The sequence below is a fragment of the Centroberyx affinis genome, unplaced genomic scaffold, assembly GCF_046629955.1.
Source record: "Centroberyx affinis isolate AG114_WGS23_722 - 3 ecotype Tasmania unplaced genomic scaffold, CSIRO-AGI_Caff_v1 ptg003102l_1, whole genome shotgun sequence".
Lineage (NCBI taxonomy): Eukaryota > Metazoa > Chordata > Actinopteri > Beryciformes > Berycidae > Centroberyx > Centroberyx affinis.
Genome location: NW_027281173.1, coordinates 1 through 16,429, shown reverse-complemented (window position 1 = coordinate 16,429; position 16,429 = coordinate 1). Strand labels below are relative to the sequence as shown.

Sequence of the window (16,429 nt, the reverse complement as noted above, 5' to 3'; positions counted from 1 at the left end):
CAAAAATAACAAACTGTTTTAGCATATTTTTTGTTTTTTGTTTTCTTCAAAGGAATTCCCTATAATAACAAGTTATATATATATTTTTTTGGAGCAAGCACTGATAGACGAGCAACCACGCATTTCTAGGCTACCAGAGAGTAGCCTGTTTGAGGCTATATAGACCACACATTTTTTTTTTTTTGCTATTTTTTCTTAATAAGGCTCGTTTTTAAGAGCCTCATCAAGTTGTTTCCTTTTCTTTTTTTGTTTTTTTGAGAGGAGAATAATTTCCAGAAACAGGAATATGAGATCTGAGACACAGAGGGGTAGCCCGACCTTGTTTTGGGGTCTGATGCTGTCTGTCTCCACTATCTGCATATGGTCCGCATATGGAGAGAGTAAGTATTTTTTTATAATGTTTTGTAAAAGGTTTATATATGTGTGTAAATCGTTTCTGTGGTCTATAATAACCTTTCATAAAGCAAAGATTTCATTTTGCTCTTCTCATGCCTGTACTGCCTCGGAGCAACATTTGTTAACATTCAGGCTATTCCAAACGTTATTCATAAAAAATCTTATAAAGTCAAATATCCATGTATTAGGACTCTGTTTTTCAATATGATAAGGCTGCTGTACTTAATAGGGCACCGATGTCTGCCTGTTACTTATACAGGCTATATTAAAGAAGACCATGCGGTATCAGTCATTAGGTGGACTCACATTTAATCAAGGCTGAATTATGAGTTTATGTTGAATAACCAATATCATTTGATAAAGCCTGGTTGTTTGTTCAGATATAGAGAGAGATACCGAGCACATGTCGACATAATCTTCACATTAGACATCCTGAAACCGGAGGATGAATCCATGGACCAGTGGTGAAGGTTACTACGACCATGTGGCCATTTTGCATTTCGTAGTGTGGCGTTGCTGCGCATGAACATCGCCTAGATGAGACAAAATCTTCCCCTTTTATTAAAGACCATGTATTGATAAAGTGGTAAACAGAGAGGTGGGTAAATAGTAGCCTAATCGATCATCGTAAGGCAAACAATCACCAATATGAACAAAAAACACACTGTTTTGTGAGAGGCATTCGTTTACCCCCACCCCTCCATAAAAGACACTATCTTCACTTAATTGACATCTAACCCTGTTCACTATGATCTGTTCTAGTTATAAAATTATGTAATACAGATTTCTGTCAGCCTGGGTAAACAGAGTTTAGATGGGTTTACTCCCCATCCCTGATCCCATGCTATTCCACACTAAAGAAAAGGAAATATGATTTGGCACTTTGAATAAAAACAAATCCAGGAAACAAAAAGTAATACTACAAATTTGAATTCTAGGCAAATTATTCTAATGAAGGGTATTTTCAGCAGTAAGGTCTAGGCAGGTCTACTCATTCTTTAAAATGTAAATTCACAGCAAACACTGAGGAGCAGGTGAGGTTACTTTTCACAGCTTTTTAAAAAACAAAAAACTTTATTTCCCTTGTTGGGCTTTCCTTTTAATGAGCAGCATGAGGTGTGTTTGCCTACTTTTTTACACATTTCAGTAGTCAAATGGTGTGACTGTATTAACTATTATTAATGGAATTTCCTGAAGCTAAACGACATTTCACATCTCTAATGTGACTGTAACCATGTAATATGTGTTAAGCTTCTATCAATTTTCTTGCTGTTGCTATGATCTTTTCAGTGCTGTGTTTCAAGATTTTAAATTGAGAATGCATTAATATATGCTTCGTTTATGTTTTCTATCTAAACTAATCTAAAATAACCTAATCTTATCCAATATACTGGATGTAAAAGAGCAGCCCAAACCATGCTTGTTTTTTGTCAAAAGCTAAAATAGAACAACTCTGCAAGAGGGAAGACAGTGAGGGTCAGGAGAAACAGTGGTCACTTTATTAGTTGCTTCTTCTTTTGGTCACTTGACATTATCTTTAGCCATTAGAATTAGTTTCTGTAACTGCTCATTGATCATGTTTTAAGCTGCTTAGTGGAATCTCTCAGACTAAATACCATGTTGAGCCAAAGACACTAACAAGGACTGCATCTGAATCTGTCCTGAAAAAACATTAGGCCAAGACAAACTGGATTATATAGGTGATTTAGTAAAGCCTTGCTATTTACCTATGAACTACATATTTAGCTCAGTAAAACTAAAAAATAGGTTTATGAATTAGACTATAACATTTGTAAAATAAATAAGCTCATCATTATTTGTTTATACTTTAAACATGGAGAGGAATATGATTTACATAACAAGAAAAGTCAGGTTTTTAGTTCAAAACTCTGTTCCTCATTCATTAATTGGACTGATAAAGACATGATCAATTGCAGCATTGGACATTTCATGTGTTGCTATGCTGGGCCAAACACTAGCAGGTCATCATCAGTTGCATGGTAGTCGGTAAACCCACCTTGAACCCAAAGATTATGTGTGGCTGCTTCTCATGGGATATTGGTGTTATTTGTGTGTTTGTGTTTACGTTACCGCCGTCACATGACCTTAATGAGTCTGTCTGTATCCTTAGAAGAGACGTGGGATGGTAAAGATAATTTGACATGGGAAGCAGACATGAGACTGACCTCTATTAGCATTCAAATGGAAGAAAAACTTAATTCAGTCCTATTGACCAGCGGTCTGACCAGAATCATGTGGGGGTGCGTTTCTCTGCACCCTGCTGAGCGAGGGAGACACCCATGAACGCATTTGGGGGGGTGGGAGAAAAGTGGCTACTCTTGAACCTTGAGCTTCTAGATTTACAGGACAAAGAGTTCAAAGACAAAGACCATGGTGAATATCAGGACAGGGATGGGTTTCCCCAATTTATTGCTTGGGGCTGATGTTCACTTCACTGGGCTGGAAGGTCAGAATTTCCAGGTCCTATCATCACTTGCAGATGCAGGAAGAAAGAAAGAAAGAAAGATGGAAAGTAACAAGAGCTCCATTAGGGGTTGAAAACTTTTTTGCTCTGTTCGTTTTAATAATCTGTCCATGCCAATAAAATGTAATTAAGCTCCCTTTTAACTCTCACCACAGTAAACTTTCCATGCGATGGCTTCCAAGTATGCAGCAAACAAGTCTCTAAAAGAGAGAGAGAGAGAGAGACTTGGTGTTTTTCGAAATAGAACGTGCAAAAATACACTTGCCAGGGAAACAGACATGGTTTTGTTGATTGGAAGAGTAGAGAGTTTGTGAACTGTTTCATTGGCTTTTGCTGTTCACGCGGGCGGCCTCTTGACGGCCCGGCAGTGCAGGCTGATGCGCCCTCACACTTAACTTCATCACTTGGCACCGCTACTATTAGAGAGTCGTTTATAAATAGACATGTCACCGACAACATTGGTGCAGGGGTTGTGCGAGTACAGGCACCCTCTGTCCCGTTCCGTGAGGACACACCGGCATTCCTGCTCAGTTATTCATGAGAGGACATGTCGCTCCTGGAAACTTGAATGGCAGACGGCAGCGTAAATGAGGGGAAAGTCAGAAAGCTATAGCGCTGCTTTTGACAGGCAGCCCCGTCCACCTTCCCCCCCGTGGGGTACAGCATGTTGCAGTACAGCACTCCTCGTGACGGGGCGAGTGACTCAGATGTGTACGCTGCCTCTCTGACTCCAAGGCTCCCCACTCTCATCTCGTGACTATAGGGCTACATGGTTACTCACTCTCTCTCTCCCTCTCTCTCTCTCTCTCTCTCTCTCTCTCTCTCTCTCGCTCTCTCTCTCTCTGCATGATGCTCTGCCCATCCCCCAATCCTGCCTCAGCTGATGGAGCGGTGATGCTGGAATGCCTTGTCTCACCCCCGGCGAGAAAGTGTAGTCAGTGTTCGTAGCCCTATGGTGTGTGTGTGTCCGTGTGTTCGTGTGTGTGTGTGAGAGAGAGAGAGAGAGAGAGAGGGGAGCGTTGTGTGCAGCTCTCTGCGTACTGCAGCAGGACTCAGCGTGACAGCCTGAGTCAGTGGCGTGCCCCTGTGTAAGGATGTGAAAGTGTGTCACTGGGCTAGTTTGTGAGAGTGCAGTCAAACGCTGTCCTACGGCTCCTCCAGGCTGCCAGCTGAGGTTTACAATGCTTAATTAAACACTTTATTTCAAGTGGCCCGTCATTGGATTTGCTCATATGCAGTCTCTGGCCAACCGCACATACATCTTCACGGGCTGCCGGCTTAATAGCCCGTGGAGTATTGTACAATTTGTGAGATGATTGCAAATGTTAGCTCTTCTAATGGATGGCACTCGCTGTATCAACTGAACGCTGTTCATCACGAACTGAGTGTGGATCCGTCCTGAACGGAGGATTCATCAGCATAAAGAATATTCTCTAAAGTTAAAGTGTTTCCAGAATCTTAGAGAAATTCCAGAATCTTCAGAGAAATAATTTCATTATTTCATGTTTTTCATCCAGTCATTAAATCTTTGGTTATTTGTAGTTGTTGTATGTAGAGAATACATGTGTTTGGGAATATGTCACTGCACTCAACTAACAGAAAACTCTGAGGTGCAAGTGGTGTGTAAATGTGATCTGAGAGCACAAGCACTTCAAATTTGACAGTAAAATACTGTAAAAGTTGGCAGATATGTGTGACTGTGTTACTGCCCCCTCTTATTCAAGTAGAGAGAGAGAGAGAGAGAGAGAGAGAGAGAGAGAGAGAGAGAGAGAGAGAGAGAGAGTTGGCAGATATGTGTGACTGTGTTACTGCCCCCTCTTATTCAAGTAGAGAGAGAGAGAGAGAGAGAGAGAGAGAGAGAGAGAGAGAGAGAGCGAGAGAGAGAGAGAGAGAGAGAGAGAGAGAGAGAGAGAGAGAGAGAGAGACTTTGTGTGAGAGTTGTCATGGTGGGGATTACTGTTTGGGGTGTGATATCTGAGCCAGAGTGTTTGAAGTGAGGTCCACCGAGGGGAAGTGGCCCACCAGATCGCTGGTCAGATGACTTCCAGTATGTGGGGGATTAGGGCCAGTTGAGGTGGCAGGTGTGAAGGGATACGACTAGGAAGTGACCAGCTCCCTCACTGCTGTAACTACAACTGGATATCAGTGGAAAATTTTTTGATGCCGATAAATGGTTTTGATGCTTCAAATTTGATACCGGTTCTAAACATGACGCTTTTCTTGATCATTTCCTTTTTTGAATGATTACGCATTTCATTATGCAATAGCGGAAACTGTTTGCTGTGTAGCATTTTTTCATATCATATACATCTATATCCATCTCTTATCTATATGAAAGCAGATGTTTCGTGATCATTTTACAAAGGCCCAGGAACTAGTGGAAAACCTGAGATCCCATTGGAAGAATCCCAACATTTTGACATTTGTGACACATTTACATATCTTCTGACACCTTCAGTGCGCATTAATAGCTATCACTTCTCAATACAAAGCCCCGGATTTTACATGTTGTTAGAGGGAGGATGACATCAAATGTGAGACGTGACATTTGAGCAGCCTCTTTCATGTGAGATATAGACATTTGAGGAAAGCTATCACAGATACTTCTAGACCATGCTTCAAACACACGGGACAGAGGGCTCTAATGCGTTTTGATGGACAGGAACTAGTGGGTTCTTTAATATGATAAGGTTCAGCCTTGGCGCTGCACTCCATCACATTAAAGCTCAGAGGCAGGAATAGCTTCCTCTTCCTAATAACCTTCCTGGGGTTTACAGCTGGATGGCCGGAAAATGATACAATTACGTCCTTTCCCAGAATGCTCTCTCCGTGGCCTCCGATAAACAGCACTACATCTGGTCTAAAGGTGCAGGTTTTATGCACATGCTTTGGGATGTAGTATAATCTGAAAGTCTAACGTCTAACTGAGATTAAGGCATTTCAATGTAAATGTTATATAAAAATGGTATTTGGCTAAATAATGATCATTAGCCCAAACTTGCATCATCACTTGCTCAGACTTAATAGGAGCACTGGCTCTTACACAGGCTCACTTTTGATTGTATGTATGTGTGGTGGTGCCTGTGCGTGTGTGTGTGTGTGTGTGTGCGCGTGCGTATGTGAGTGTATGCATTTGTGTGATGACATTTCCGTGGAGGGCCAGGGCAAGGTTTATCAATCATAAACATGAGCCGATGGATCCCATTACACTGTGGAGATATGTGTGTTTACTCAGCAGTGTGAAGAGCAAAGAGAGACAGGAGGGAGAGAGAGACACATCGACGAGGGCTTATCCCTCTTTGTGGACACTAGCCGTACACAGGCGCTGAAATATACACATCAGTCTTAGGGCCGTTCTTGTCAGTGCTTCCATTTCTCCCCACTTGTTCCTGTTTGTGTAATAATGAATAAAGGTTTTGGTATCTAAACCTTATTTAAGCATTATTGCCCTCATAACAAATGGATTGACTGGCAAGACTCAGAGAAGCCTGGAGGCTTAGCTTGAGGCAGCAGCCGACTCAATCCTTTTCCAAGGAAATGATTGGAATTCCTGGTACTTAACATGCCTAATGAGTAGAACAAGGGAATCACAAAGAGGAGGGGTTTCCTTCCTTTCTTTCTTTCTCTTTCTTTCTCTCTTTCTTTCTTTCTTTCTTTCTTTCTTTCTTTTTGCTTTCTTTCTTTCTTTCTTTCTTTCTTTCTTTCTTTCTTTCTTTCTTTCTTTCTTTCTTTCTTTCTTTCTTTCTTTCTTTCTTTCAATTTCATAAATTGGTGAAAAAAGTTAAACAAAAAATAATTTCAATAGAAAATCTATTGAAAACAGAAAATTAAAACTAGACACGGGAACTGTCTTTTTGCTATAAAGTGAAAATGAGTAGAACAAGGGAATCACAAAGAGGAGGGGTTTCCTTTCTGTTATCTCTTTCTTTCTTTCTTTCTTTCTTGCTTTCTTTCTTTTCATAATATTTAAAGTGAAACTTAAATGAATTTCAATAGAAAATATATTGAAAACAGAAAATTAAAACTAGACACGGGAACTGTCTTTTTACTATGAAGTGTGGGAATGCCTAATGAGTAGAACAAGGGAATCACAAACAGGAGGGGTTTCCTTTCTTTCTTTCTGTTCTTTCTTTCTTTCTTTCTTTCTTTCTTTCTTTCTTGCTTTCTTTCTTTTTGCTTTCTTTCTGCCTTACTTTCATTTCATAAAATTTAAAGTGAAACTTAAATGAATTTCAATAGAAAATATATTGAAAACAGAAAATTAAAACTAGACATGGGAACTGTCTTTTTACTATGAAGTGTGGGAATACCTAATGAGTAGAACAAGGGAATCACAAACAGGAGGGGTTTCCTTTCTTTCTGTTCTTTCTTTCTTTCTTTCTTTCTTTTTGCTTTCTCTCTTTCTGCCTTTCTTTCATTTCATAAATTTTAAAGTGAAACTTAAATGAATTTCAATAGAAAATATATTGAAAACAAAAAATTTAAACTAGACAAAGGAACTGTCTTTTTGCTATAAAGTGCGGAAATACAGAACAAGGGAATCACAAAGAGGAGGGGTTTGCTTTCTTTCTGTTCTTTCTTCCTTTCTTTCTTTTTTCTTTCTTTCTTTCTGCCTTTCTTTCATTTCATAAATTTTAAAGTGAAAATTAAATGAATTTCAATAGAAAATATATTGAAAACAGAAAATTAAACCTAGGGAACTGTCTTTTTGCTACAAAGCGCAGGAATATCCGTTCAGTAATTTCAACACCCAGTAATACATTTGATCATTTAGTGGTTTGTGTTTGTCACCTGTGGTTTTACACCAATAGGACGGCCTCAGATAGCTACGCTTGGCAGAAACCTTAAACCTCTCTCGCCACAGTATCTCCCTGCTCCCCCTCCATTCTCTGGCCAGACGCCCCCTGATTTTATTAATGCTTTCATCAGGAAGTGAGGCCTAGAGTTTCTCTTTACTAACAAACAAATTAGTCTTTGTATTGGAGTGGCTCCACCCCTCCTCCCTCTCTTCGGCTGCTGGAGGAGCTGGAAGAAAATTCTCAATGAAACAAAGAAGACATGCAGCTCGATGGCTCACAAGTGGAGCCCAGGGGCATTGGTGTCGATTGGAGAAAGCAAATACTATTTTCTACTGGAGTAATCACTTCCGTTCTAAATTTGGAGAAGTGAAACACCCTGACAGGAGCAAATATAGCCCATTCATCCTGATAAACAATGTGCCTGCTATTTTTGGCAGTTTGAACAAAGAACATCAAACATGGGCTTTTTTGTCACTGCTGAAGTGGATCTAATTTACTCTTAGGAACATTTTGAGAGTACATACACATCCTGTGGTTGAGTATGTGCCAAGTAGAGGCTACTTACATTTTTTGGTATGATTTCCACAACCATTTCACCATTATGATCAAATCTATTTAAGAGGAAAGCTTTGGTTGTACAGTTGTTATTATGGGGCTGCAAACGGTTTAGCTCTTTGCTCCATCCCTTAGTCTTGGTTAGACAGTGTTTTGACAAGGATGAAAGACTGTTGTTGAAAACATGACTGTTTGTCTTAGTGGACAGGCCCTGTGACAGTGCTGCTCACTGCAAGGGCGTCCTAAGCCTCTGTAAGAACATAACAGGTTTAGCCAAGGAGCTCATATGTCAAGGCATTTCCTGTGCTGATTGTTGAACCTTCTTGGTGCCATTTCAAAACATTATGCGACCTGTTGGTTGTAATATATTCCAATTTTTTAATTACATAAATCATTCATTGTTTCATAAATCTTTTACATGATGCATCTTAAGAGAATTTTACTGGTTTTATATGTATGGCTCTACATCCTTTTGAAGAGGAGCTTTCCAACTTTTCAGCTGTTACATTATTGCCTAATCACATAATGAGAATATCCTCTACCATCAATCCCCAGCTGTAGTAATTGACAGGCACAATTAAAAGCAGAGATGATTGTCATCAATAATAAATGGTGTCTTTGTTGTGCATCTGTGTGTGTGTGTGTGTGTGTGTGCGTTTGTGTGTGGTGTCGGAGGACGCTCCAGGCACTGTGGTTTCAAGTGTTGTTTTCTGTATGCAGAGCAGAGACGAATGGCTTTTTCAAAAGTGGGGGTTATCCGAGGTGACGGAGAACATTTTGTTACAGACAAATGAGGATTCCACACTTGAGATAATGTAGACAGAAGCTGTCTGAAAATATTTACCCATGCTTCAATGACAGTTTCCTCAAGTCCTCTCCATATTAAAAATGCATTCACCTCGGTTGACCCTGCTCGATAATGTGTCTCCCTTGTTAGAATAAGAATGTCTGCCTCAGACGGCTATGTCACTTCAGGCCATCACTCCGCTCAAACAAGGAAGGAAAACACTCAAACCAAACAATAACTTTTTGTACACAATGTAGTGAGAAACAAAACTTGGCCGAGCACTGCAGATTTTTCGGAGCCGCTTATTATTTGTATTCTGTCTGGTGTTTTTTTTTTTTTTTTTTTTACGGTACATGACGTGTTGCTCGCAAAGCGCCAGCCTTACCATCTTGACTAACAGGATTATATGCTTCAAGAAGATTATTATAATTAAAATCTTTAGGCAAAAGTAATCTACATGCTAATCTATAAATGCCTATGTACGCTACCAAATACTGCATTACATACATTTTTAATACAGTAATTCTGTAATACTCTCTTGTATATTTTTCAACACTAATGCTTTCTTGGATGATGTGTTCCATGTTGAGAGATGGAGAATGCAACTTAAGGCCTTTCTCTCTGTGTGTTTTCCAGTTTGTGGCCCGAGTATCGACATCCGTAATGAGATCAGCGAGTTCAAGCGGCTGGAGAACTGCACGGTGGTGGAGGGCTACCTGCAGATCCTCCTCATCTCCGACAAGACCAACAACCTCAACCAGGAGCTCTTCCGCTCCCTCAGCTTCCCGAAGCTGACCGTCATCACTGACTACCTGCTGCTGTTTCGCGTCTCGGGCCTGGACAGCCTCAGCACGCTCTTCCCCAACCTGAGCGTCATCCGTGGGCGCAACCTCTTCTACAACTACGCCCTGGTGATCTTCGAGATGACCAGCCTGAAGGACATCGGCCTGTACAACCTGAGGAACATCACCCGAGGAACCATCCGGATTGAGAAAAACCCCGAGCTCTGCTACCTGGACTCGGTGGACTGGTCCCTCATCATGGACGCCGACTACAACAAAAATGAAAATACGCAGTACAAGGAGTGCGGGGACGTCTGCCCAGGCATCATGGAGGACAACCCTCTGTGTCAACGGACCATGTTCAAAGGCAACTATGACTACCGCTGCTGGACCTCCAACCATTGTCAGAAAGGTAACCTGAGATCCAGGTGCTTTTTATTTCATACTGTGTCTCAACGGAGACTCGTCAAGGTAGAATAAAGCAAGGGCAGTGTTCAGGGACTGTATTAATTTCATTGTTAAGATATTTGTTTATGCACTGCAGAAAATGATATTTGTTTGTGTTCAATTTTTCATTAATTTAAGGTAGCTTAATTAATTTAAAAATATCAGTAGGTGTGCAATATTTTGCATCCCTTGTCTGATACAAGTAAATGCCGATGTGTCTTTGATCTAGGTAGGTGGGTTTCGGCCTCACAAACATTCTGAAAATGTGCATTTCTTCGCCGAACAAATCCCATGAATCTATGCTGTGTTTTTCCTTCATTTCCGTCAGCCTGCAGGATTGTCCACGGGCCAGTGCAAACATTTCCTCTCTGTTCATTATAGAGACCTTGTCTTTAGATCAGGCTATTTGTGGAGTGAGGGATGGCTGCAATATAGAGCACCAGGTATTAGAAAAGCATACTCAGTTGAGGTTAAAGTTGCTCTGCCAAGAAATGAGCTAGTCTACCTGTCTGGACCATGTCAGTTAAATATTTGCCTTAGGGACCGTTTGCAATTTATGGAAAGGGGGTATATGGAGGAACCTGGGGGAGGGTCATCGTTGTTTAATTTCAGCCCATGGGCAGGGTCAGGCATTTTCTAAAACGGTTCAGAGGAGGGTCATGTAATTTCTAAATGATGAAATTTCAATATCAATTCAGTTCTCCATAGTCTGTCCAGTTTTTTCTCAGTCGTTGGTGCAGCGCTAATGCTTTGTGTAGCAGCTTGTAGCAACATTATACATCTTCACCGTTCTTTTTCTCTCAAAAGTCAGAGTGAGAGAAGGCATTAGAAATTGGGACACCCAGGTCAGCTGTCTTGGGCTCATGCCTGTTCTAAACTAGAGGGCAGTTGTGTAAGCCTATGTAATATAGTCTCACAGCCTGTCCTGTTTGACACAGACAGAATTGCAGACAGAGCTCTGATCAGGCTTTATGTGAAAATGTAATGTTGCTGTCTGACATAAAATCCAAACAACAGTGTTTGGGTTTATGGTTTTGAGTCACATTACTTGGTTTATATTTTATATTGATCTTGTCTATATAGCGTATCATACAAATGTTTTAAAGATACAGAGCACCTGATTGCTTCCTTTGGCCATATATCCATTAACTTTTGGTCTATAGGCTGCCTAGGGGAGGGTCATTAATAATTTTTCAAAGTTCACAGAAAGGAAGGGTCACAGAAGATATTTTTTCAAATGAAGAAGGACCATCAGTGTTTTTATCAGGTTCAAATTCCTTCACTGACTGCACATAATACAGAACACACAATGCCTTATCTTATCTGAACAGATGAAAGAGTTATGGTCACAATTCAGCACAGGTAATTAGGTAATTAATAGATTTAAAAAATAATTAAGTGACATTAATAAAGACAATGAATTAATCAATTAATGATTTCATAGATGTATCTTTATGAGAATTTCAATAACAAGCCATGTGCTAAAATGAAAGCAGTGACTATTAGTTGAGAAATCAGCTGTAGTTGTAATCTATGGAAGACTTATCAGCAGTTCATGACAAGATATAATGGGAAAGGCAGTGCCCTTTTGCTGGTTTTGCTGGTTTTGCTGCTTTGTTGTGCTAGTTAGCAGATGCTGATGAAGTTAATGTGCGGGTGAGAGGGAGATATCAGCGCCACGGCATGGGCCAGGTGTACTATTGCCCTTTGTTTGTTTTGCCTAGACTTTTACACACTGTGGTGCTTGAGAGAGACTGGGTGCCAACTTCTCTCTCTCTCTCTCTCTCTCTCTGTCTGGAGACTGTGTCTACCACATCTCAGTGGTGTGAATCAAAGGTATGTAGATGCATGTTTTTGCCTGGTGAAGGAGATGAGGTCGACCTTGACTCTGAGGAGCTGACAAAGAAAACATGGCTGCTGCTCCTGCTTAGTGTCAACTCCCCTGTCCTCTCATCAGCGTGGAACGATGGTGGGAAAATGTTCCCCCAGCCGTCGTCTATTGAAGACCTGTGTACAGCTCCCATGGTCAGTCGGGAGTCTCAAACACTGCCCTCCTCCCTCCCCCAGACCCTCAGAACAAATAGTGGAAATCAACCTCTCTTCCTTCCTTAGTGACCACTTCTGTTTCCACTGAACAGCTATGGTGTTTACTGTTGTGCTTTTGTTTTTCTGTGGATGCACTATTTCGCTGACTGATTTTATTTTCAAGGAGCGCTGCTGGAGCTTCCTGCATGCTGATGATTGATAGCTGGAGCCGTATACAATTGGCAATTGAATGAAAAGATTTTTCTTGGTTTTATATGATGATCTATCTTTGTTGTGAAAATGTTTTAGACATCCTCAGGATCATTTTTACTTTTATGCAAAACAAGCAATTCATTATTCAAAACAATACATAATACGCTTACAAAATAATGTCTGGCTTAATGAGCTTCTTACAAAATGGTACAGTTTTGATGGTGTAATTATCTGTATTTGTAAAATATTGAGCGATGACCTTCAAGTCACATCTGTTTTTCCAACAATAGATACAGTATATAGTGTTTCGCAGTGAAACCCTCGGTTGTTTTCTAACATCGGGCAGAGCGAGACTATTGTTTGAACCAGTTCACTCCTCTCTGAGGCTCAAACAGAGGTCAGGGTAAATGCATTCATCCAGAGGGCCTTGAGGTCTCAAGGCTGCAGATAAAGGCTTCAGGGAGCTACACAGTGGAAAGAAAGGAGGAGTAACTGAAGTAATAATAGGACAAGAGCAAGGCTTGGTGATAGTAGCAACAGAACTGCTCTATGATGTCTGTTAATATTCAGGGCTTGATGCAGAGATGAGATTTCCCCTGCTCTCTCTCTCTGTCTCTTTCTCTCTTTGAAGGCTAGATGTGTCTATACCTCTCTCCTTCCCTCTTAAGATTCCTCCCTTTCCCCTCCACCCCTCTGCATAATTGCCTTGTTTTTCTCCGGTACAGATGTTCCTTCAAGGGCATGCAGTGGTTTTCTAGTCAATACAGACCAGTCTCCTCTTTAATTACAGTACATGGGGAGGGAGTGCTGTCTGCCTAGTATACTACTCTAGCCTCAGGGCCTTCTAGGCCTCATGGAACACAACAAAACTCCTCCTTCCATATGTTTGTTCGCTCACTGGATACAGTTTCAGACAGCGCTACCCCAGCTATGGTGAGTTTAGTTTGGGTTAGATTAGATAGTGTTAGATAGTCGGTCCGCTCAGAGGTGGATGTTGATACAATGGCAACAAAGCCAGGTTGAAGCTGTACTTGTGGCTGGATGGAAGTGGGTGGGAGTGGCTGTGTAGGGAAGTGGAGATTGGAGTAGAGGTTCTGGGTGCTTTTTAGTGGGAGGCAGTGATGCGTGGAGAGGCCCTAACTGAGGAGCCATGTGGGGAGGAGGGGCGCTGAGGGGAAATGTCAGAGAAATGTCAAGTATACGAGCTCAACGGCGAGCTCTCGCTAACACACAGGCCTGAAGGGTATGAAAAACACACCCCTCCTCTCTCCTCCCCTCCCCTCCCCTTGTTTTCATCCCTCCTCTGTCTTCACTCCCATCCTTCCTCGTAATTCCTCCCTTCCTTCCCTGTCACTGCTTCCCTCTTTTTGCACCCGCTGTCTACCCTTTACTTCGTTCTCCCCTTTCCTTCAGCTTCAGCCTGGATTTCTTCTCTTATTGTGCGTGTCAGCTGTTCTTCTGGTGTTTCCTCCTCTCTTTTTCACCCCACTCTCTTCTGCTGGTCTTATCAGGGGCTGTTAACAGCTCCGGCTGTCAGATATCTCTTGACTGTTTACTTGTTGGAGGCATTCTCTCATCACTACGGTGGTGGCCAGCCGGCTTGTTTGGCTGGCCCCGGGTTCCTGTGACATTGCGTGCTGTTTGCTTTGAGTTTGTGGGTCCCGTGACTAAATGCGCTGTCTGGCCTGCTTCGAATAGGCCCCTCAGGTCTCTGTGTTCCAGACAGGCTCGCCTTCTACCCCCGGATCAGAGCCAACGCCACACACACCTCTCATGATCAGGCAGACAGGCAGGGAAGCACGCTGCCCGGTCTCAGGGCAGGTTAGTCTTCACAGCTCCACAGAGAGGCACACACTCTCACACTTGCCTGTCCTCGCATAGCTCACATTTCTCCTTTATGTGTTACAATATTAACTTACAGTGTGCTCAGCCTCACAGGCACTCTGGTTACGGTAAGTCCAGTTTCTCAGCCGTTGCCCTTTTATGCTTGCGTGATTTGAGGAACATCATGTCCCAAATACTGTATATAGATATTCATTGACAAAATGGCAGAAGTCAAGCCTCCTTTTGAATTTTAAATGAATCAATGTTAATTATTACAGTCATGCGTGACAATACCTCATATGCTGTAGTTGCCTTTGCGTTTGGAACAAGGGAAATCTAACAGAGGTGTTATTGGGTTCATTTCAGTGTTACAGTTGAAAAAGCTGTGGCATTAACTTGCACATTAGAGTCTGGGTGAGCTGTAGTGTTGTAAGGGGAAAATTGAGGGAAGGCGACCTGCCCTCCCTGTTATGCCATATAGAGCCTGAGCTCTGTGTGTCCTTGTACTGAACCCAGCAGAAACCCGGCAGAGGTAAAGCATTTAGGAGCCTTGGCAGTTGGCAGAGCACTCCACCAGCCTGGGAGACTTTTGCATTTGATAATATGTTTACTCCCTGCATGCCAGAGGCCCACTTGATATCACTGCTCTGAGCGCTCTGACCTGAGCCCAATGTACAGCAGGGAAAAGCAGTTTTAGAGGACACAATCGTAGGGTCAAGCAGGTTCAGACTCGTTACTGTAACCATTACAATTTCTATGTTTATCTTTCTTTCTATCCTTATGAATGTGCAAGAATGAAGACTGATAGTGTCACCCATATGTACCAGCTATGTAGAAAATAACAGTTTAAAAACTTTGAAAGTGCAGGGGAAAAACTTTCATATTTGATAGAGCCAATTATTAGTTTGGGTAAATTATGTTCAAATTATACTACGCTTACATGCCAACCACATGGTAGAAAATATTTTTTCCTTATCTCCATTTTCACCATGGGATGTTTTTCTGGCTCACTAGGCTAATTTGGTTCACCAAAGTATTGTTGACAAGGAAATATGAATTAATTGTGGAAGAGATGGAATGCAAATCCTCCTCATCCTGCAGGGGCTTTTTGTGAATTGATTTCTAGAGGTACCATAGAGCTAGTACTTCTCACTGACAAGATTAGTTATAGAGAGATCGCATTGTGCAGGAATTATGCTCCTGGTGTGCTGGCCAGGAGCTAGATTTATTGATACTTTAGGTATAAGCCATATATGTTGAGTTGGATGGAATGAGTCTGGCCCTTTAAGTGAGTATATAAGGTAGAAATTCCTGCTGGCTTAGTCATTCCAGTTCCCGAGGGGATAAAGAGGGGAAAATACACAGTCCAGGCTGTATGCGCAGACGATATGTGCTAGGACATACAGAGACTGTTTGTGGGAATAAGTAGGAACTAGACTGATGATGGTGGTGATGATATTGATGTAGGTGTGGTGCATTTTTGTGTGAGTGTTTGTCTGAGGGCGTTGTGGAGCCAAGGTGGGCTATGTTATATGATCGTTTGTAAGTAGTTTTTGTTTAACAAACATAATCCCGGACCTTTTCCAGCACATACAGGGAAGCTTTTCAATATTTAATGGCTTTTCGGAGGCTTATCAAAGGGCTGTGGTGAGGGACAGGAAGCAGAGAGGGCTCCGATTCCAGTCTTGAGAGCCTGGTGCTTTCCTTGGGGCACAGTCTGCATGGTGACTCAATGCCCGTACATCTCTCTCTTCCACCAGGGCTGAACTGCTTTGCTGTGCCCTGCTCCATTTTGTACAAAGCTCAGGCAGTGTGCCAGCGTTTGTGCCAAAGAGATGGCCCTCGTGTTGATCAGACTCATTCACACATGCCCTCCCACAACCCCCACACTAAAGATGGCATAATCCGATCCATCATCTTCTCCTCCGCTGCCACACTCAACTTTGCTGCCTATTCATTGGATCACCACAGCTCCCTGGGAAAGGAGAAAGTGGGCCTGTGCTTGGTTACTGCCATGTCGATGCCTTGCTGCACACCCTAGCCTGGTGTCAGGAGCTAGTCAGCACAGCACAGCACTACTCATTACGGCAGAAGGCTCCCGTATGGAGTCGATCTT

At 42.0% G+C, this 16,429-nt stretch overlaps 1 protein-coding gene across 1 annotated transcript; it reads left to right on the top strand.

Annotated features, from left to right (window-relative positions):
* Nucleotides 1-178: 178 nt before the first annotated feature.
* Nucleotides 179-16,303, top strand: LOC139659409 (insulin-like growth factor 1 receptor; the record flags this gene model as incomplete). The annotated part of the gene is made up of 5 exons (XM_071537672.1): nucleotides 179-380; nucleotides 9,659-10,216; nucleotides 12,209-12,262; nucleotides 14,212-14,310; nucleotides 16,074-16,303. Coding segments are annotated over exons 1-5 (1,035 nt in total), but the record flags the coding sequence as incomplete, so codon positions are not given.
* Between the last annotated feature and the right edge of the window lie 126 nt (nucleotides 16,304-16,429).